This window comes from Anser brachyrhynchus (assembly GCF_964034855.1).
Source record: "Anser brachyrhynchus genome assembly, chromosome: 2".
NCBI classification, from domain to species: Eukaryota; Metazoa; Chordata; class Aves; order Anseriformes; family Anatidae; genus Anser; species Anser brachyrhynchus.
This window is the reverse complement of record NC_137695.1, coordinates 8,534,900-8,554,417: the sequence shown is the minus strand read 5'-3', so window position 1 is coordinate 8,554,417 and position 19,518 is coordinate 8,534,900. Positions and strand designations below refer to the sequence as shown.

At 43.1% G+C, this 19,518-nt stretch overlaps 1 protein-coding gene across 3 annotated transcripts in view; it reads right to left on the bottom strand.

The window, feature by feature from the left end:
* Positions 1-19,518, bottom strand: part of DPP6 (dipeptidyl peptidase like 6) — a 414,546-nt gene that overhangs the window by 251,732 nt on the left and 143,296 nt on the right. The window contains exon 1 of one of the 3 annotated variants that reach the window (XM_080578558.1): positions 1,678-3,077. The exons of the other annotated variants lie outside the window; for them this stretch is intronic. Within the exon in view, the coding sequence (XP_080434684.1) occupies positions 1,678-1,734 (57 nt within the window). The 5' untranslated portion in view covers positions 1,735-3,077. Of the gene's footprint in view, positions 1-1,677; positions 3,078-19,518 lie in introns of those variants that run through there. 3 annotated transcript variants of the gene reach the window in all.

Here is a 19,518-nt window from a genome sequence, read left to right as displayed (position 1 = left end):
CTAAAGACCTATTCTGGACATTTTGTACTTCACTGTGGAAGAGAGAAGTAGCAAAGACATGGCAAGTCAGTAGCTAAATGGTATTTGACAGGTGAAACCACTTGAAATAAAAGCAGCACTCCTTTATAAAGGGCAACCGACTTGTACTCCTCAAGTTACCCACCCGACACTTTCACACAGCTCTAAGAAGGAGAGGGGCAGCCCTCTGTGTTCAGCGAAGGCTGGTGTGCACCCCTTCCCCCCAGAAACACAGCCTGGTGATGCTGGGCTGCAGCAAGCAGTGACAAAAATACGTATTCCAAAAGCAACGGAGAGAGAAACAGGGAAGCATGACAGAGGTAAGATTAGATGGAGGCACAGTTTCTTTACCCTCAGCATCAAAGTTGTTTTCTTTTGTTTTAACTGGTCCCATCAGCCTGCTTTGGCCACTAGTAAAATGTCACCCTGGTAATGCAGAATTTATGGTGCTATCTGTGGTGTGAAGGTGCCCAGCATCTCCCCATGCTTCCCCCTTCCTTATTTCCCTAAAAAAGCACCAACTTACAAAAGAAACACACAAAAAAACCCCGTGCGAGGTTCTCAGCCTATCAAGCCGGGAAGAACTATTTTAAGGATTAATTTGTGTCCTGCGAGCTCTGTTTAAATTATCCTCCCGTGCTGTCCTGACGGAGGATTATAGCGGAGAACTTGCGGCGTTTAAGGAGGGGATAAAAGGAAGGAACTAGAGCGGCCGGGATGCGCCCGGGGCCGGGCGGGCTGCAGCCGCTGCGCCTGTGCTGGGGCTCAGGGATCGCCACCAGGCTGTCCCCTGTGTCACCACCTTTAGCAGTGCCTGTCGTTTACAGCTGAGGATGTCCCCCCCTCCTCCCCCTCTTTTTCTTCAGCCACCCGCTGATTTTTATTTTTTTAAAGGGAAAGTTTCTACTTCATCCTATCCGGGTAAGTGCAGTCAAATAGGAATGCTTAAAAACCCAACAGGCTAGGCAGAGAAAATGAAGTCTTTAACTTTCTACCTCTACAGAAACACATAAAGAGCCTACCAGGAGACAGAAAAATGAATCAAGTTCGGATAAGGAGTAAGCACTGCAATTTCCTCCAAATCCCTCCTTATGGCAGCTTTTGCTCCCCATGACACTGGTGGCACCTGAGCAGCTGAGCACAAGCTGTACCCTGAGGTATCCCTCCAAGGAAATATCAGCCAAAAAAATAAATAATAATAATAATAATAATAAAAAAAAAAAAAACTGAAAGTGCTGGACAAAGTAAGAAGCCAAAACCCACTTTTGCAATTTTATGTCCATCTGCAGGGTGGCCGTCACTGAGCCTTGCTGCCCGCCTGCAGCGAGTGGGGGCCTCTGTCCCAGCATGCTGCCCCACACATGCACATAGGGAACAAGTTACAGAGCAAACCCCTGAGCATGGAGGGAGAGGTGCAGTGTGTTAAAAATAGCAGTTTCAGCCTCCCCCTCCACCCAAGCCTCCAGGCACACCGAGAGAGCAGACCTTGAGCCCAGCTACAGAGTACTTTCCTCCTGCCACTGACTGGTGACTCAGTTGGCAATTTTAGGAATGCACACCAAAAAGACACACACAGAAAAAAATTCGTAAATCATACAAGAAACACAGCTATACAATGCAAATCTACATCTGCTTTAAATCGAGGAAAATAAGCATTACCTGTTCTTGTTGTTGGGCTTGTTTCCCTGATGCATTTTGTTCCTTGGCTGTAGTCATGCTCACCTATTTGTGCCCACTGCAGTGGCAAAAAGGATTTTACTCTGTGTGTGTGTGTGTGTGTAAGCTTGTCTGTGTGTGTTCAGACATACACGCACGCACACACACACAAAGACTAAAGGGATGAGTAACTAGTCCATCACTTAATCACCAGCTGAGAAATTTCCCACCCCCACGAAAGGAAATAAATAAAAACGCCACGTCAAAGAGGAAAAAAAAAAAATCACTAGTCTAGCTGGCTTCCCCCTTGAGCCTCTAAAATAAAAGCAGAAGCAGGAGCAGAGAGAGAAAAGGATGCTGTGGGGGCTTCTTCAATTAGCAACAGCCTCTGCAATCGTCACAGAAACAATGATAACTGCTTGGCAACCAGCAACTGGCAGCCGGGAGCTGGGAGGCAGCGCCGTGGTCCTCGCTCCCCACCTCCGCGGCGGCAGCCCCCGCGCTGCGCATGCCCCGGCCGCCCCCTCGCCCTGTGCCGCCCGCTCGCCCTCCGCTCTGCCCTCGCCTGCTGGAACCCCACCGTGACCACGCTGGAAGTCCCAGGGCTGCGGTGGTGGAGGGGGTGGTGATGGTGGTGGTGGTAGTGGTGATGGTGGTGGTAGTGACCTTGGTGATAGTGGAGATGGTGGTGGTAGTGATCTTGGTGATGGTGGAGATGGTGATGGTGATGGTCATGGTGATGGTGGTGGTAGTAGAGGTCATGGTGGTGATGGTGATGGTGGAGGAGGAGGATGCTCTCCCATCTCTTCCCATCGCTGAGGATTTAATGTTTCTGGCAGAAGGAAACCGGTGCCACGGGGCAGGTTTGGAGGTTGCACCGTGTAGTCGCTGGGGATGCACCGTGGGTGCAGGTTCCCACCAGTGGGGTGCTGAGAGTGCAAATGCACCCTGGGGAGGTTGGCATGTTTAATGGGGTAAAACGAGACCCCCTGGACCTCTCCAAATCCCTATTGTGATGCAGCCACTTTGTAAATCCCCTATATTGTTTCCTCCTGCCCGTGCTGGTCTCACGCAGGGTGACACAGGAGCTGCCCTGCGTGCCCCACTCCTCACTGCCCGAGCCCTCTCCCTGCAGACTCTGTACCACAGCAGAGATCTCTCCTACAAATAAGCCTTCCTAGTCCGCTCGCCCACCTGGCTGTCAGTATGGGGTAGGGAGAAGTGGGGTGTGCTGAGTCTGAGGCATAAACCAAGTACTGCTAGCCCCTGTGGGACCCCACGCCCTTGGACAAAACACAAAGGCTGCTTTAAATGGGCTCAGGACTAGCACAATTCGGGTTTGCACACCTCCACTTCAGGTGATCACAAAAATTTAAAAGTTGCTGTTTTCTACCTCCTCGCCTCCTGCCCAGCACGCCCACTGTGCTGGGCTGCATCCAGCCCAGAGCCTGGCTCCGTGCTGTAGCGTTGTGTGAAGCTAAATATCCTCTGTCGTGGTGCTGAGATCTCTGCTGAGCCAGCAGACCACTAGCTAAGGAAAGGGAATATTAGGACATTTATCTGGCGAGCAAGTGTTTGTGTCCCATTTGATCCTCAGTTTTACATCACGCGTTTAGGGTATGAGGTTGTGTTCACCAGGAACATGGCTCTGCTGGAGGCAATCACTCCTTCCCTCCGGGATGAACTTAATTGTCAGCTCAGGGTCACACCAACAGCAGGCCAAGCTTTCCTGGAGGTTAGCCCCTCACCACCAGAAGGCATTTCTGCATTTCCACCATTACAGAGCACATCAGTTCATGGAAACTACGACATAAAAAATCTGCAACGTATAATTGTGCTGGTAGGAAACTGGACAACTTCACCTGGTCCCAGCCTCCAGAATCTAAGAACAGCTCATTAAAGAAGTGAATAACACCTCTCTAACAAGAAGCAATAATTTACATTTAAATCTAATAGCTTGTGTCAACCTCTCGCTGGGTTACTCTATGACACAGTCCCAGCTTACACCACAATTTCATCTCTTTAGTCCCAATAGTTTAAGTCACAATATTTTCTAGATGTTTATAGTGAGGTTATTCTCACTCAGACATTTTTCCCCAGCCGTCAGAACAGAATTACTTTCAAGGGCTTGAACAAGTAGATCGGTTTGAATTTTCCAATTGGCTCGGTCTATTTCCCCACCTGTTGTAGGTAGTAATGAAGTCTTGCTTTACTCCACACTTTTGCTATTTTTCTTCCCAAGAGGAATTCAAACTAAAAAAAACCTGTGTTTTGGCTTTACACTTCCTTACAGCGTGTCCTGGAAACTTCTGTAAAACGGATCCTCTCACTGCATAGACCATTCACAGTGTCCCTGACCCCTCCTGGCAGTCGCCGAACTTAACAACACCTTTATTGGAAAGAAATATATTTGTTCCTCTCTATTAACCCTTGCATGCCCTTCCAATGTGTATTCTTTTCAGTTAGCAATTTGAGACATGCAGTTTTCATTAGCTTTGGAAATGTCCACTCTTCCTTGCATTGTAGGTTTTTTCCAATAAGCTTATTGTTGGACACACAAGAAGTTAATTGTGTTAATTAGTTACGTTAGCTATGCAAACTCATATAGCTTAGCCTCATTACATAGGTGTGTTATGACTCCAAGTGTTCCCCCAGCACATCACGGTGTTTTGGCACTGTTATCCCAGTGTTACTGAAATTTGCTGGTGTCTGTCTGGTGGTACCTTTCTTTCCCTTCTGCCCATGCATAGGGTTTCTTCCCCTCAGATGGCCTGAGCTGCTGCTGGATGTAGAGGAGGGGGACAGCCACGTCCTCCAGCTCTCTGCCACCAATCTTTTTTGATCAGAAGGGTCCAGAGGTTGCCAAACACTTCCTGGGGCACTGCTAGAAGAGGGAGCAGTGGACACTGCCACTCACACTCATTACTTATAGGCACTTATAGCCACTCACACATTAGCAGGACCAAGGTCATCCATCCTGATCTCCATGTTGTGCCAGGGTACCAACCAACTTTACTGCTTGGCTGCATCATCACATATGCAAGATTAATCGTTCCCTATTGCAGGACAAGAACCAGAATCTGCCAACCTCAGCAGCTGCACAGGCAGGATTTACACAGATAGTCCCATTTAGTGTGCTGCAGGAAGCCCTTCTCACACCCTGCCACCCGTGAACAACCTCCATGAATCTACACTGCCCACAGTGTGCCACCATTGGGACTGCTCAGGAGCATCACTGTGAGCACAGGCAGCTCTCAGTTAACCAAGGTCCATGTTCAGAATGCCAGCTACAGTCACCCAAATGACATTCCCACTCAACATCAATTGGCTCCTTCAGCACAGCAACAGGACAGTCATTTTCATCCCACCTGAAGAGGATCCAGTGACAGGTGACAGAACCTACCCCCAGCTTCTCAACTCATCTTCACCCAGAGTGCTTGTTTTAACAAAATCGCACAGCGCTGCAGAAAGACAGACAACTTGCAATTATCCTGTACCAAGTAAGTCACACGTGTTGGAGCATCTTTCCTGCTAGAAGGGAAATGCCTCATTCCCCTGAGACTGGCAGGAACAGAATTGTGCTCTGGGATCACTCTCAAAATGTTCCCAGGAGTTCTTGGAGAGCATCTTCACCACCACCACCACACTCCCTCATGCTCAAAGACTGCTGCAAGCCTTGTACGGTGCAAATGGGAAACAATGCTGCAATAGTTCTGTAAGAAAAGGTGAGCTGAAACCTTAAAAGTCATTGCCATGAATGCCCATGCACAATTTGTATCTAAAACACAATAACAATTGTGTATGACCACAGATATTACAATGAAGAAGCAGCAGTTTGTTATTGCTCCCCAAAATTTGGGGCTGATCAGCTTACAGAGGCTATCTTTAATCCTGGCCCCCTTGCTGGTGCAGGCCTCTGCTGCCCATGGAGGTGGAGCAGCCCCTTTATGGAAGCTCTAAGGAGAGCTCTGCCACCCCCTGCATGTTACAGAGCCAGATCCAACAGCAGGCTGTGCTTACAGGAGGCTCCCCAGCTGCTCACATCTGTAGAAGGGACTAGGCAAGGACAGGAATAAGCCTGCAGCTGCTGAAGGTAGAGAGTTATTGGATGCAGGGCCTTTCTGCTCTTTTGAAACCTGGGGTTCTGACTATTTATACCCCCTTCATCACCACATCAAGGAATTTGAAGCCAGTGGACAGAATGAGTAGAAATTAGTCCTACTTGATTAGCTAAACTTTTGTGCAGTCTGCTAACGTTCCCCCCCCCCCCCCAAATGAAATCATGTCCCATGGAGAGCTACATATCTGAAATTCTTAGTGGAACTAAAACATCAGTGCCTTAGGTGCTGCAGTGTGCTACCTGCAGCAGAACACAGCACACGGTCTGGTTTTGTACAGATAGTCTCTCTGAGCTTCACACCATAGCATACCAGGTCCCATTGGCTTGCCTGGTTTACTTTAATTTCTGGGAGGACACATGGCCCAGGAACACACACACTCTGGCAATCTGTGGCAATATAAAAACCTACTCACATGTAGGTTACAAAATAAAAGTGCTAAAATTACAGTTTTTTAGGATACAGTGTTATAGAGGTAGGAGATGTTAGTAAGGCAACTCTGTAAGAGAGACAGACTGCCAGCACAAACACCCACTATGAGAGGAGTTTGTGAAAGTGTTTTAGCCATGGATTTTAGCATTTAAAAGGTGACCGCTGAATCTTGGGTCAAAACAGATCCACAGAGCACAAGGTGAGCAGTGCTCAGTAGGTATCCGTGCTGTTTTCCCAGGGGGTGACAGCAGGATGGGGACACAAGCTCCTGGCAGCTCCAGCAGTAACTATCTGGAGAGGAAGGTCCACCTGACCCCTGCTCTTCTAAGAACATGGAAAGGGAAATCCAATTAATCTCCAAGTCTGATTTAATACATCTGCAGCTGATTTATTCTCCCACTATTTCAGCTTTCCGAGAGGATTTCAAAGAGTGGGGAATTAGAGGGAAGGGGCTGTATGAAACGGGCTGTCCATAGCATCATTATGGTCCTGCAGATGTGCCAAGCCATGCTGGTGACCAATTCACCCTCTGCAGCCCCAGCCTTGTGTCATCCACAAGAAATTCAACGGTATAACCTCTCTTCATTCTGGCCTCTGTGGTCAGAGGGATATGTGCTCCACCACTACAGATCCTATCACAGATCACAGTAAAACCATGAGAGTTTCATGGTTAAAAACTCCCTGGGCAGGATTTTATGCTTTTATAGGCAACTGAAGCAGCAAGGCATACTGGATGTTTTCTCTGGAGGTCTCTGCTATGTGCTTGTCTGAATAAGCTTTGAAGAGGGAGAATTTAATTTTGTAGTTTTGAAAGCACAGTTTGTGCCCTGCCCCTCTCCAGAAATGTGACAACAGTAATATCACATCATTGCACAGCAATGGCCCCAGCTGGGATTGGGAACTAGAAACACTGAGATGGTAGATCAGCTATTTCTTCAAAGGCAGAGCATCTCTGTTGTATACACACCATTCCCAGAGCTGCTTCTCAACCTTTTTTCTAGTAGAACACTATACAAATATTCAATCTTGTTCCAAAGTAGTCTCTATCTTTCAGCAAATCCTATCTCTTGTCAAGGAGCATATCCCAAAAAATATTTTTATAGAAGGGGGAAAAAGTTTTGGCTTAAGAGTATATGTATTAATTAACTTTATCTTGTACCAGCCCTGCTAGTGCCACCTCTCCCCTAGTGTCTCCAACATGCTGGGTCTGCCAAGGGATAGCCATGAGGATCCATCCTCACAGGGGGATGTCACCTCTGTCCCCAGGTGAAGTTTTAGAGACTCCATTGAGGATCTCTGTGGCTTGGGGATCCACTTGGATGATTTTCAGGATTTCAAATGTTCCCTGAACATGCTAGAGGCAATAATAATTATGAATGTAGTTACAGAGAAAAATACATCATATTTCTATTACCCATGACCAAGATCATTAAGAAAGTAATTTAGTGTGGTATTTTCATTTAACAGATCAAAACCAGTTTATTTAGTCAATGCTATTAATTATGTACTTCAGTGAATATCAGTTCCTTAAAGGGGTACACAGGAAAATGTTTCTACAAACTCTTGCTATCTCAGACAATATTCCTCTACAAGCAATGGAGACACAGAGACAACAGACACGGCAAGAACAATTCCTGGGTCGATGTAACAGTCTCATGGTGTTACTACAATTTGTGCATCATAAGAAGCTTCGCTAAGGTGCATTTATTTTTAACTTGAACATGGGAATGTGGTTTAAAGTGATTATAATAGGTTCACTTGAAACACTTTTCTGCTGTTTTCTGTTCCTCATTGCTGTTCCAAGTTGCAGGATCCCACAGATCATGGTAAACAAATGAGACAACACTGGGATGCAAGCTGTGAAGAAGTCTGCTTACTTGTGTGCAACTTGGAGCTATTTTGCATAGCACTTTCCTGCTTAGATTGGAGCATGACTCTGGGGAACATGATAGATACCTCAACCCTACTCACTTCTGGCTTATAGAATCATAGAACCCTAGAATCTTTTTGGTTAGAAAAGACCTCTAAGATCATCAAATCCAACCTAGCCTGGGTTTATGTATCCTCTGTGGTTTGCTTACCCTAAAAATCAAATGTGTACTGATAGTCAAACTTCCCTACTTAAGTGAACTAAACTTATCCAAAACATTACTTTTGATCCACAGTAGGGTTATTTTTTGAGCCAGCACATGTATTTTAATACCTCATTACAGCTCCAAAGGCACATGATTAGCAGTGCCGTAGTCGTTTGGCACCGTGTTGTTGCTGCAAGGAATATGGACCGTACTGCTGGCTTTTCCCTTCCCCTCTGTCTGTTCCTGCTGGTGTGACCTTGGCAGCTGAAATGCAACAGATGCCTCTTCCTCACATGTTTATCTGTGCAAGAGAGACTTCTGAGGCCCCAGCTCCAATGCCAGCTGTGAATTGTCTCCAAATTGGTTTTTCAAAGTTTGCCTCCTTGCAGTCTGGCACAGTCTTTCTGCTCCCCATGATCTTAGGGATCAATCTTCCCTGACATTTTCCCCCCTCTCTGGTTATTTCTAGGGAGCAGCTGAGTCCCTTCCTCAATGCTTCAGCATGGGCGCTTTTTGATGGTTAATTTGGGAGTGAGTGAAAGGATTTATTTCTTTATTCCTTATTATTATATATATTTCTTTCCTTTACTAAAAAAAAAAAAAAAAAGAAAGCTATATAGAATAGAACAATACCTTTTTCATAGCTCAAATATCTAAGTCAGAAAATGTAAAAGAGGCCACCAGGGATGAGAAAATTGAGAAAGCAAAGAGAAAGAAAAACAACCCCCCCCCCCCAGTTACCCTTAAACAGAGAATCCACATCTCCAAAACAGCTGCAAATGTATTAGGCTATTTAGAAGCCTACTGCTTGGTAAAGGGAGAGGCCCATCTTCATTTTTAGCTACAACAGTGATTTATAGGATGAATAAATGATCTGCATATGAGATGATGACTGGTTTAAATGTAAATGTTGTGAAAGACATCTTATGTAAGCACATACAATTGCCTGAGAGATCCTCGTACATAAAAGCCACAGCTGGAGCAAGTGGCTTTTTAAACATTTGTTTTATGAAACACACTTTTCACTGCAATGGTTGTTATTTTTCATTTACTTTTATATCAGCTTTAAACAACAAAAAAAAAGAGAAAAAAATATACTTGAGCTTACAACACAATCCATTCAATAGCAGGGTTATGCAAAATACTGATGCTGTTAAAGTAGAAGGATGCATATAACATCCATCCATTTAAAGGTGTCATATTTAGTCAGAAGTTATACCACCATAAAAAATGAAGTCCCACAAGTGACACGTGTAAGGACCAAGTGCCCTCAGTTTCTGCAGGGGCAGCCCGATGGCTGGCTGCATCAGACCCCCTGGGCTGGGAGGGTTGAGCCTGGCTTTGTGAAGAGGGAGGACACCTGGGGACTGCCACCAGACCCTGATGAGCAATTGTAGAATCATCATAGAATCACAGAATGGCTCAGGTTGAGAGGGACCTTAAAGATCATCTAAATAAAACCCCTCTGCCATAGGCAGGGGTACCACCCACTAGATCAGGTTGGTCAAGGGCCCATCCAGCCTGGCCTTGAACACCTCCAGGGATGATGGTGACCCACTGAGCATGCAGGGGACCCTTATGGTAACTTCTCCCAAATGCTCCCAAACAGCACCAAGAGGGGCAAAGGCATCAGCTCTGTCACCTGCATTACTATTTGCACTTGGGTGTTGACTGCCTCTCTGAAATGCTCCCTGGAGCTGTGGGGCTGGTGGTGCCCCAGTTAGTGGTGGGAGCTTGGATGGCTGCAGTCATTTTTATACTGGTGTGATCATTTTTCAACTGTTTCTAGATCTCTTGGGATGAAACTTGTTGTGGTAAACATATGTTGCTGTATTCCTGCTGGCTCTGTGCTAGATAAGCTTTTCCACCAGCCCAAAATAGACTTTTCAAGAGTCTGAACAACAAAAACACTCCAGACACTTGTGTTCTCTAAAAGAGGCATACAGGAATCCAACACACAACCTGTCTAATTTTTATTTATTTACTTAGAAGGCAAAACCTTAAAATATTTTCCAATTCTTGTATGGAAGTCTTCAGAGGTGTAAGGAAGAGGCAGAAAGCAACACTTGGGCATAGCTCTGCTTCAGCAGGTGGACGAAACAAACGGTGTGCAGGTTTATGTTCCTTCGCTTGTTTTCCCTCCCTGTGCCTTAATACCCACCCTGCATTCGCCTTTCTGCACTGCATGTCTCACAAGGTGTGTGTGTGCTAAAGCAAAGGATGGATAAAACCTGTTAGCAGTATTTTGAAAGCTAGTGAAAATGATATTTATGGAAAACAGGCCAGCTGGAAATGCCTACCTAGAATCCTCAACACAGAGGTAAGGTCTGTCTTTTTTTCCAAGGCTGGGGAAAAAAAATAAAATTAAAATTAAAAAAAAAAATAGAAGGAAGAGAGCGAACAATGTTGACTTATTACTGGTACAACCTCAGTAGTCCACTTTCCATGTGATAAAGCAAATAGAAACCCAATCAGTCCTTGCTCTGGTTTTTAAAAATTGACCAGCAGTTTTGATGTGCCACTTCGAGCACCTTTGAGAGATTTAGTTTTCTGTGAATGAGGTTTGTTCTTTGAAAGTGGGATAGCACCATGCCTTTGTTTTAACTGCCTCAGTGGGCTATGGTACTCTTCAGTACTGAGAAAGCTGCATCAAACCTGGCTCCTAGTTCTCATGAAACTAGATGATGCAGTAAAGAAAGGGGAGAACTTACTGCATGATGTACAATGCACACATACAATACACCACTGCCTGAACACAACCTTAAATAGCGTAAGTAAATCAAGTAATGTAATGGCAACGTCCTGTTCCCATCCATTTATTTGATCTGCAAGTAACACAAGAGAATGGATACACAAAGGATGCATAGATCTCTATGTCCTATTCATCTTACTGGGGTCTTCAGGAGAACAGCTGAGCCCAGAGCACTGCATAAGACCTCTAAAAAGAGATAAGACATCCTTTACTTATCATTGATAATGTTCATTAATTAGAGCAGGAATTCAGCAACAGCCCCTTGGGCGCTCAGGCAGAGCTGGAGAGAGGGCAGTGAGCACAGCACCAGGTAGGCTGAAAGCAGAGGAGGTGTTAAATCCTTCCCATCTCTACTTGAAATGACAGAGACTGCCTCAGCTTTGCCCCCACCCATCCCTACTGGAAGCTAGAATAAGGCTTCAAAAGGCAAGTGCAATCTTTTTGTCCTGCTCACACTTATGGCTACAGTGTCCCTGTGACTGCCAGTGGCACAAGAGCAGCAGCAGCTGAGGTGGGATGTCCAAAATGTACAGGGAGCATAAAAAGTCTTTTACTGGGGCTTAAGAACACTCTGTGTCTCCCCAGCCCACATGTTTGCTCCTTTGAGGTCTAACAGCCAGGCAGAGGGAGGGTGAAGCAGTGAGAGTAAGCAGCAGCGATTTGGGCACAGGTAATTTCTCTGCATGTCCAAGTGCTGCAGTAGGGTTCCAGGACAGGTAAACAACATTCATTAAGGGACTTGAGGACCTCTGCTTAACACTGTGGTGATTCAATATGACTTTGAGATTGTTCTGTTACACTTTGTTCCACTGTTACTTTTTGTGAATATGAATAAAATACACAGCAGCCTTACCTAAAGGGTACACTTAATTGTACTTTTCTCCATATAACCCTAATCAACAAATGCATCCTTATAGAAAGTAATGTGAAAAAAAAAGTGAGTAAGCACTCACATTATAACACATAATGCTATAAGAAAATAACAAGAAATAATGACACAAACATTTCAAAGTAACCTACAGCTGAATAATTGAACACATCTCTGAATTATTCCATGAAATATATATATATATATTTCTGTGATTTCCTTCAGTTGAGAAAATAGCACAAGGATGGGAATATGTGATATCTGGAGACTGATAGAAAGTTTCCTAACATTGCTACACAACTCTTGCAAAACCTAGGAGCTAGAAAAAAAAACTATGCAAGAATGTGTATTTTTCCCTCCGGAGATATATCCCTTAACAAACCTTGCAAGTATGAAATCTGAGCTTGACAGTGCTAAAGTGTCACAGACAGAACCATGTACCTGTCACATATAATTAATGCACGTCTCATTCCCAGACCTCACAGATCTCTGCAATTACATTTACCCATCATATATATGTGTATAAAAAACAGATCATGGGTACATCACAGGCACAATTGGCACAAGCAATTGCCTAATTATTCTGTAGTACAAGGTCCAAAGAGACACAAAAGCTGAGCCCACTCCAGCTTTCAGTCACCAGCCAAATCTTTCACTATCCCAGCTACGGACTAGTTGCAGGAAGAGGTGCAGAAGGAATTAAAATACAGTGTCTAAATGTCAGCACTAGGAAACAAAAGCAAATCAATATCATGTGCTGAGATCAGGCTTTGCTGTAAATGATATGCTCTGGAAAGCACTTGGGTCTCCATTTAGCTCAGCTGGCAAAATATCCACAATTGCAATTGCCTTAGGAGAGCTTATGAAGTCTCACCTTCATACATGAACTCACTCTGCAAGAAAGAAATTGCAACACCCATCACTGCACGCTCTGTAGGGCAGATCAGACCTTTTAAAGCAAGGAGGGTCAGATTTTATCACACCTGAGAACACTACTAGCCTTTAATTGCAAATATTACCCAAAGACAACCTTTTGGACATATTTTCCAGGGATAATAGGCTTAGGTCCTATATTTATTCATTTAATCAGCAGCCTTTCCATTTCTCTTGTTCTCCTCCACAGATCAAGACATCTGCTGGTGTGGGAAGTGGCTGCCGAATGGGACATTTAGAGGCTTAAACTTCAAGAGCCTGGAATAGTAGATATAGAAGCTGACCAGCAGGAAAAAAATCAATTCCATGTGCCTTATAAAGCAAACCAGTGCAGGGAATAGTTGGTTAAATACTTTTCACCTCGTGTTATAGTTTGGTGATATCAGAACAAGCAACAGCTTCTCTGAAAGGAGTAATATGAGAAGAAAGCGTAATAGATTGATGGGAAAAGGACACACGTTCATGCTTGCCAGTAAATCTGAGCTCAGCATGAAAAGGAGACTGTTGTACAAAGCTTTAACAAACAGGATTCCTCAGCAGCACTTCACCTGATCACTCTGCCCCTTCCAGGGGTCACAGAAAGTCAGAGTAAATGGGAAAATACTAACCAACATATCAAGCTTTTAATTAACTACAGAAATGAAGTCAAGAGACAAGCTTTCCAGAACAAATTAATCTATTTTCAACAGACTTTATTCTCTTTATAGTTGCCAGGAACAGGCTGCATGTGATTGAAAATTACACAAATAGCACTACAGTCAGTAGTGGTCTTGAAAGGATGCTTTAATTTGGTATTTTCTTGAAGCTGATTTTAATTCAGATTGTATTGACAGCAGAATGACACGGTCATTATTTAATAGTTCATGTTACCTGCTAGACAGTAGTCTGAGATTGCTGGTTTATTCTTGTGGTAGTGGTAGCAGGAAAATAATTTATTCATTTGTAGTCCATCCAGCATTACATTTTCATGTTTTCTTATCAGCTGAGCCATTAGGATAACACTGTTTATCATAAAAAAGAACTTTTTCATATCTCTGTTAAATAAAATCTGCAATATAATTTTCTTTAGTAAAGACACAATCTTTAGCAACAGTTAGACAATTCCAAGCAGTTCTGTTAAAGAAACCTTTTAAAAGAAATATTTTATTTTCTCCTTAATATGAATTTGCCTTGTTAAACTTAACCAATGTTAAGACAAACAGAGAAGGTAAAATAAACCCTTCTGATACACAAAGACCTTTGCTGAAATAGTGGAGTCCATGCTGCGCTGCAGAGCATGGTACCAGAACTCCTCTTCACTTTGTCTTTCTTTCCATGAGGAAGAAGTGGTAGTTAATTTATCTGGGAGGAATTCCTTTTCGGGAAACAGAACCTTAAGTATCTTCATCAGATTTTGCACTGTAAATGAAGTTTAAATTTCTATAATCAAAGATACGTGATTGCTTTAAAAGGCTGGTAGAGCTTCCATCTTGGCACAGGCCTGTGCATCTTCTTCTCCCAGGCACTAAAGCTCCTTGACATTACTCTGGCTCTGTAAAGTGGCTATAAGTGGCTGTAAGTGCAGCACACATCAATTTTAAAGCCTCCTTACACAGTCAGAGAAGTGCAATACAGACACAGTATAAATGAAAATCCATTTTTGTGAGCTGAAGTCACAACTGAAAAGCATCTATTCATAAAATAATCCTGTGACACAGGTGCGTGCAACCAATATAGTCAACATATTGGAAAGTGATTGGAATGAGGCTAAAAGAAAAATAATCTCTTGCTTATTTATTTATTTATTTTCTGGTATTTGTATTATGTCAGTACCCAGGAGCTGAACTGCCCAGGGTTATCCTGTGCTTTGGGCTGAAGATGTTTCCAACAGAACAGACTCTGCTGAAAATAATTTACAATCCCAAGAAGAATATTTTGCCTGCCATCTGCCCAGAACATGGCTGTCTATTCCTAAAGTGACCATTTTTTGCTGTTACCAAGTTTTTCTAACTAAGCCCATGAAGAACTGACATTTCTTTCTCTAGTACTCACTTCTGAGGCACCCTGTGCTAAAACTCTTTCTGTGTGTGCAGCATCACACCTCTCCCCTCCTTTCATAGACTATTTCAAAGTACCCTTCCAAAAGGCTTGAATGATTCACATAATCATTCAGTAACTTTTGTTTCTTTTACCTCTCCATTTGGGTTGAGCAAGGATTTGAAAGGTACAGTTCCTAATGCAGGTTTCCAGCTTCTGCCAGCCCATCATTGCTGGCTGGGGTTTGATTCACCATCCACTGAACCCAGCGCTGTGTTTCTACCTGTGGTACTGGCCATTAACAGCCTTTGCTGGGTCCAGGAGCTGGGCTTTACCCTTGCCTCTGTGTGACCCTGCAGCTCAGCATTCTGGAAATGCACAGCTGTAGTTCTTGTAAAGTATAAGGAGGTAATTCAAAGCCCAGGCCTTTTTTTTTTTTTTCCTTTTGAGCACCGCATATCTGTAGAGTTATTCATGAATGAGACTCCTGATCCATCCACAGTGGGACGTGATGGTGTATTTACAGTCCAAGATCCATTTCAGCTAATATTGTACTATTTACACTCATCTGCCATAAATCTAATATTGTTGTGATGGCTATTGCATTTAATGTACTCTAGGAATACTCTGCAAGCCAGTGTCAATTATGTTTGCAAATAAACTGATGCTTTGGGTTAAACAAAGTGAAAACATTCTTCCTCTGAGAAATACAGTACTTTGTATCTGCGGCTATTTCAAGTGAATCTTATGTTTTATTCAATTAAGTACCACTGAAGGTTACAATGATTCAGAAAATATTAAATGAAAAACATCGATTCTGCAATAATAACGTTGGATGAGCCAGGAACTGCTACCAATAACATAATCATGATGCATCAAACTCGATTACAACTTCAAAATAGTTCCTTAATTTCACAGCAATTATTTAAAGATATTTTCAACTCAACTCCTTTGCCACTGATATTTGCACAAAGCCGTCTCTAATTTAAAGGCTGATATTTTTTAACCCAGGTCTAGACACCTGGCACATAAACTACCAGGCAGCACAAATCTTCCAAAATAATACGTGTTCTCATCATCTTCCTCTTTGACATTAGTGGTTGCGAAGACTGGATCCTGCAGGCATGGCAAGCCAGAGGCTTTGCACCAAACACAGACTTTCACATTTCTTTGCATTTTGCAGCCCTACACTCCCCTGGTGATGGCTTGTAATTGGCCAGTTTAAGCTTTACTGAACTCAGGAAATCTGTTTGACTTCTGTCCTTTCTGTATTAGAAAGCAAACAAAATAACTCCAACCCACAATCCTTACACACACACACGCATAAAAAAATAAAAACTCAGAAAAAGAGTTTTGAAAATGAGATATGTGGAGATAGAAATTCCAAGCTAATTCTTTGTCCCATCATGTATTTTTGATAAAAAGAGATTTTTTTTTGCAAAGTAATGTCACATAATAGGTGTGACTTGATCAGACCTGTCATTCCAGCCTCAGTACAATGGTTTAAAAGGCAATACCAATTCTCATTAGATCCACAGCACAGCTCTTAAAGCATCACTTTTCCCTTACAGATCAGGAGTCTTTCCAGCAGCCATCTTTATAATTATGTTTATTATTAGCATCAATTTCCATTTCACCATTCACCTCAGAGGAACAACAGATGCCTTTCCCCATTTTCAAGGCATACCAGCAATAATTGCTTTACTCACTACGGAAACACAGTCAGTGCTGTGCTGACGCATGGCATCTCTTCCCAAATCACAGCAACCCCTAATGAGAAGGGAGCCAGCGACTAAGGAAGAGCACCAACCGTATTTTTTTTTTTTCCCCAGGATTTTCTTGAGCCATTGACTTTTTACTCAGGTCCAAAATATATCTGCAAACCTAAGGGTGAAAATATTAATAAAAAAAAAAAAAGGTTAGTGAGTACACACACATTTTGGAGAGGTTGTTAGAAGGTGCAACTCCTTCCAAGCGGGAGAAAGGAAGGATGGACAGACAGAAGCAGAGCTATGGCTCCATCCTCATATAGAGACAGCAGAGCCAGTCCTGAGGAGGGGAGCAAGATCCCAAACCCTTAAGAGAATCTCCATCAAAATCCAAGGTAACCCATGAGGCAATGAAGCCTCCATACACCTGGAAGAGCTCTGACCCCACACAGGCACCCATCCCACAGACCCCGTGTAGCCCAGCTTCCCTTGCATTGACCTTAGTAACTGAATCTGGGGGAAATAAAGATGTACAGAGCTTCCCTGAGCCTCCTCACTCAGTGAGCCACGTGAGAAGCCCAAATTTCATTAAAAAAAATAAAAAATAAAAATCTGCCCTTCTTGAAGAAGGAAAAAGCTTGACTTCATTAACACAAAAGGCACAAAACCCAGAAGAGAGATAAAAAAGCCTGAAAACACATTCCTTTAAAAAATGCTGATACTCTTTTTCTTTTCTCTTTAGTACGGATTATTACTTCTTGAATATTCAGGTCTGACAGTACAGCGGCTTGTCCACCCAAACATTTAGCAAACTTGGTAATACTTAGCTCTAATGACTTCAAAGCCTGAGAAAGCACAGGAACATCATCATTTCATGCATCAGATCTATTTAAGAACACATACAAAGCACTGCTCACAAGCCATAACAGAGACAATATTGTCCCAGCAATAAAACCACAGAATGGAAAAATCACAGATATATTACCCATTTTCAAATTTCATGAAAAAAAATAAAAATATCAAAAGTGAGCAAGATTTTGGTCATGCTGCTTTCACTGGAGAAACTTTAAAGAAAAAATAAGATAGCAATTTAACACAGGATAATGGAATTATATATTTTTCCCCTCAGCTTGAAGAAGGCCCCCTGGCCAAAAATGAAATTAAGCTACTCTTCACCGTGTAATATTTAAAGATTTTTTTTTCATATTTTCATAGTTAGTTTTACTATTGTTATCTGTGATACAATAATACTAAATTGTATGAGTGCATCAATCTATCAAACATTATAATAAAATTGCCTAACAGGGAGCCTATAAGTGCAGCCACTTTACCAGCCGAACTATTTCTGAAAGAAGGATATCTTTGTACCAGGAGGCAAGATAAAAACACAGAATGCATTACATTGGATCAGACTGATGATCAGCAGAGCACAGCTCACAGTAATGACAGCCAGAATCAGCCACAGAGTAAAGGTTCACAAATCTGCTTCAAGGCACACATTTTTTGCTGTTAAGAAACATTAATATTTTTTTCCAAATGCTTTTTTTTTATTATTTAATGTGTTTATAATATTTGTCCTTATAATTGTGAATGCTTTTTGTTCCTGCAAACATAGTAGTGCAGAAGAGAACTGACTAGAAAGTACAAGTGGTCAGATTAATTGGGTAGACAGTATAATTAATTTCAGAAAGTATAAGCCCCAGGAAGGATGCTGTGCTTGTAGCTTAGCTTTTATCTTCATAACTAATATTTAAAAATTGGTTTAAATCACGGAGTTCGACTATCTCTCCTTAAGCATGTTACTGATAACGAGAGCAACAGTGGTATTCTTAGTTTTGATACAAGTGTCCATATTCTTCCCAAATGTGGAATAACTCTTCTCTCAACCCAATCCATGGCAATGAGGTCCACATATGACAACAACATCCTGGTATTTGATTTGAACTCAAACTTTGGAAGCATGAGGTTTTCCACCTGTTCAGAAGCTTTTGGTTTCCCTTCTCAGGATCATGCCTTGCAGCAGAACTTGAGCTGCTACTGGGAAAGGGGTGAAAAGGAAACCTATTTAACAGGAGCCTTGGTGGGAACTCTCATTGCTCTGCTTTCTTCGACCATGGCTCCTTCTTCCTTGCAGATTATTGTGTATCTGTTCCAGAACGACCATGGCCATTTGTCTGTCTGTGTGTGAAGAAGAGCAAAAGACATCCCAATTATCTGGTTAGTCCCACCCCCTTCTTTGCCCTCCCCTAGCATGAGAGAAAAGGGTTCCAAACACCCAGGTCCCTTTGCCCTATGCCCTACGTACATGTGTGTATGCCCTACACATCCCTTCCTTCCCCTACCCTAAGGTTATTTTGCACATCCCCATCAGAAACACACATCTTGCCTTCTGGCTGCTGCATGACTGTTTAGTTTTATTTGTACAACAACATTTCATCACCTCCCACAGGATACCCTTCATCTTTGCCCAACTCCCTCAGATCTCAGCACCTCCCAAGCGCTCACCCAAACCTCCCCCATCATTCCATCCCCTCTGGCACACCTCCTTGCTGCTGAGATTTCCCACCCAGCACTGAAGCAGCGGAGAGCAGAGCATCCTGTCTCCTGTTCTGCCAGACAAATCCCAGCAGGACATTCCACTGCCTCGTGCCTTCCCAGGGAAGCAGATCTGGGATAAAAAATGGCAATACTGATTCTTGGCAGGACACTTGGTTTCCATGGGCTAGATCTGGCCCAGAGGCTGACACCTGAAGAGTCCTATGTGGCAGTTTGATACCCTCTTTGTGGACTCCTTTCCAAAAGTAAACACAAGTATTTATCAGTTTCTCTGTTTTAGAAGTGTTCAAGCCTCAAAACATCCTCATCAGGCATCTCTGAGCAGAGCCCTGCATGCAGTATTCCCAATGAAGCTACAGTGCTTACTTATATAATTATATTTATA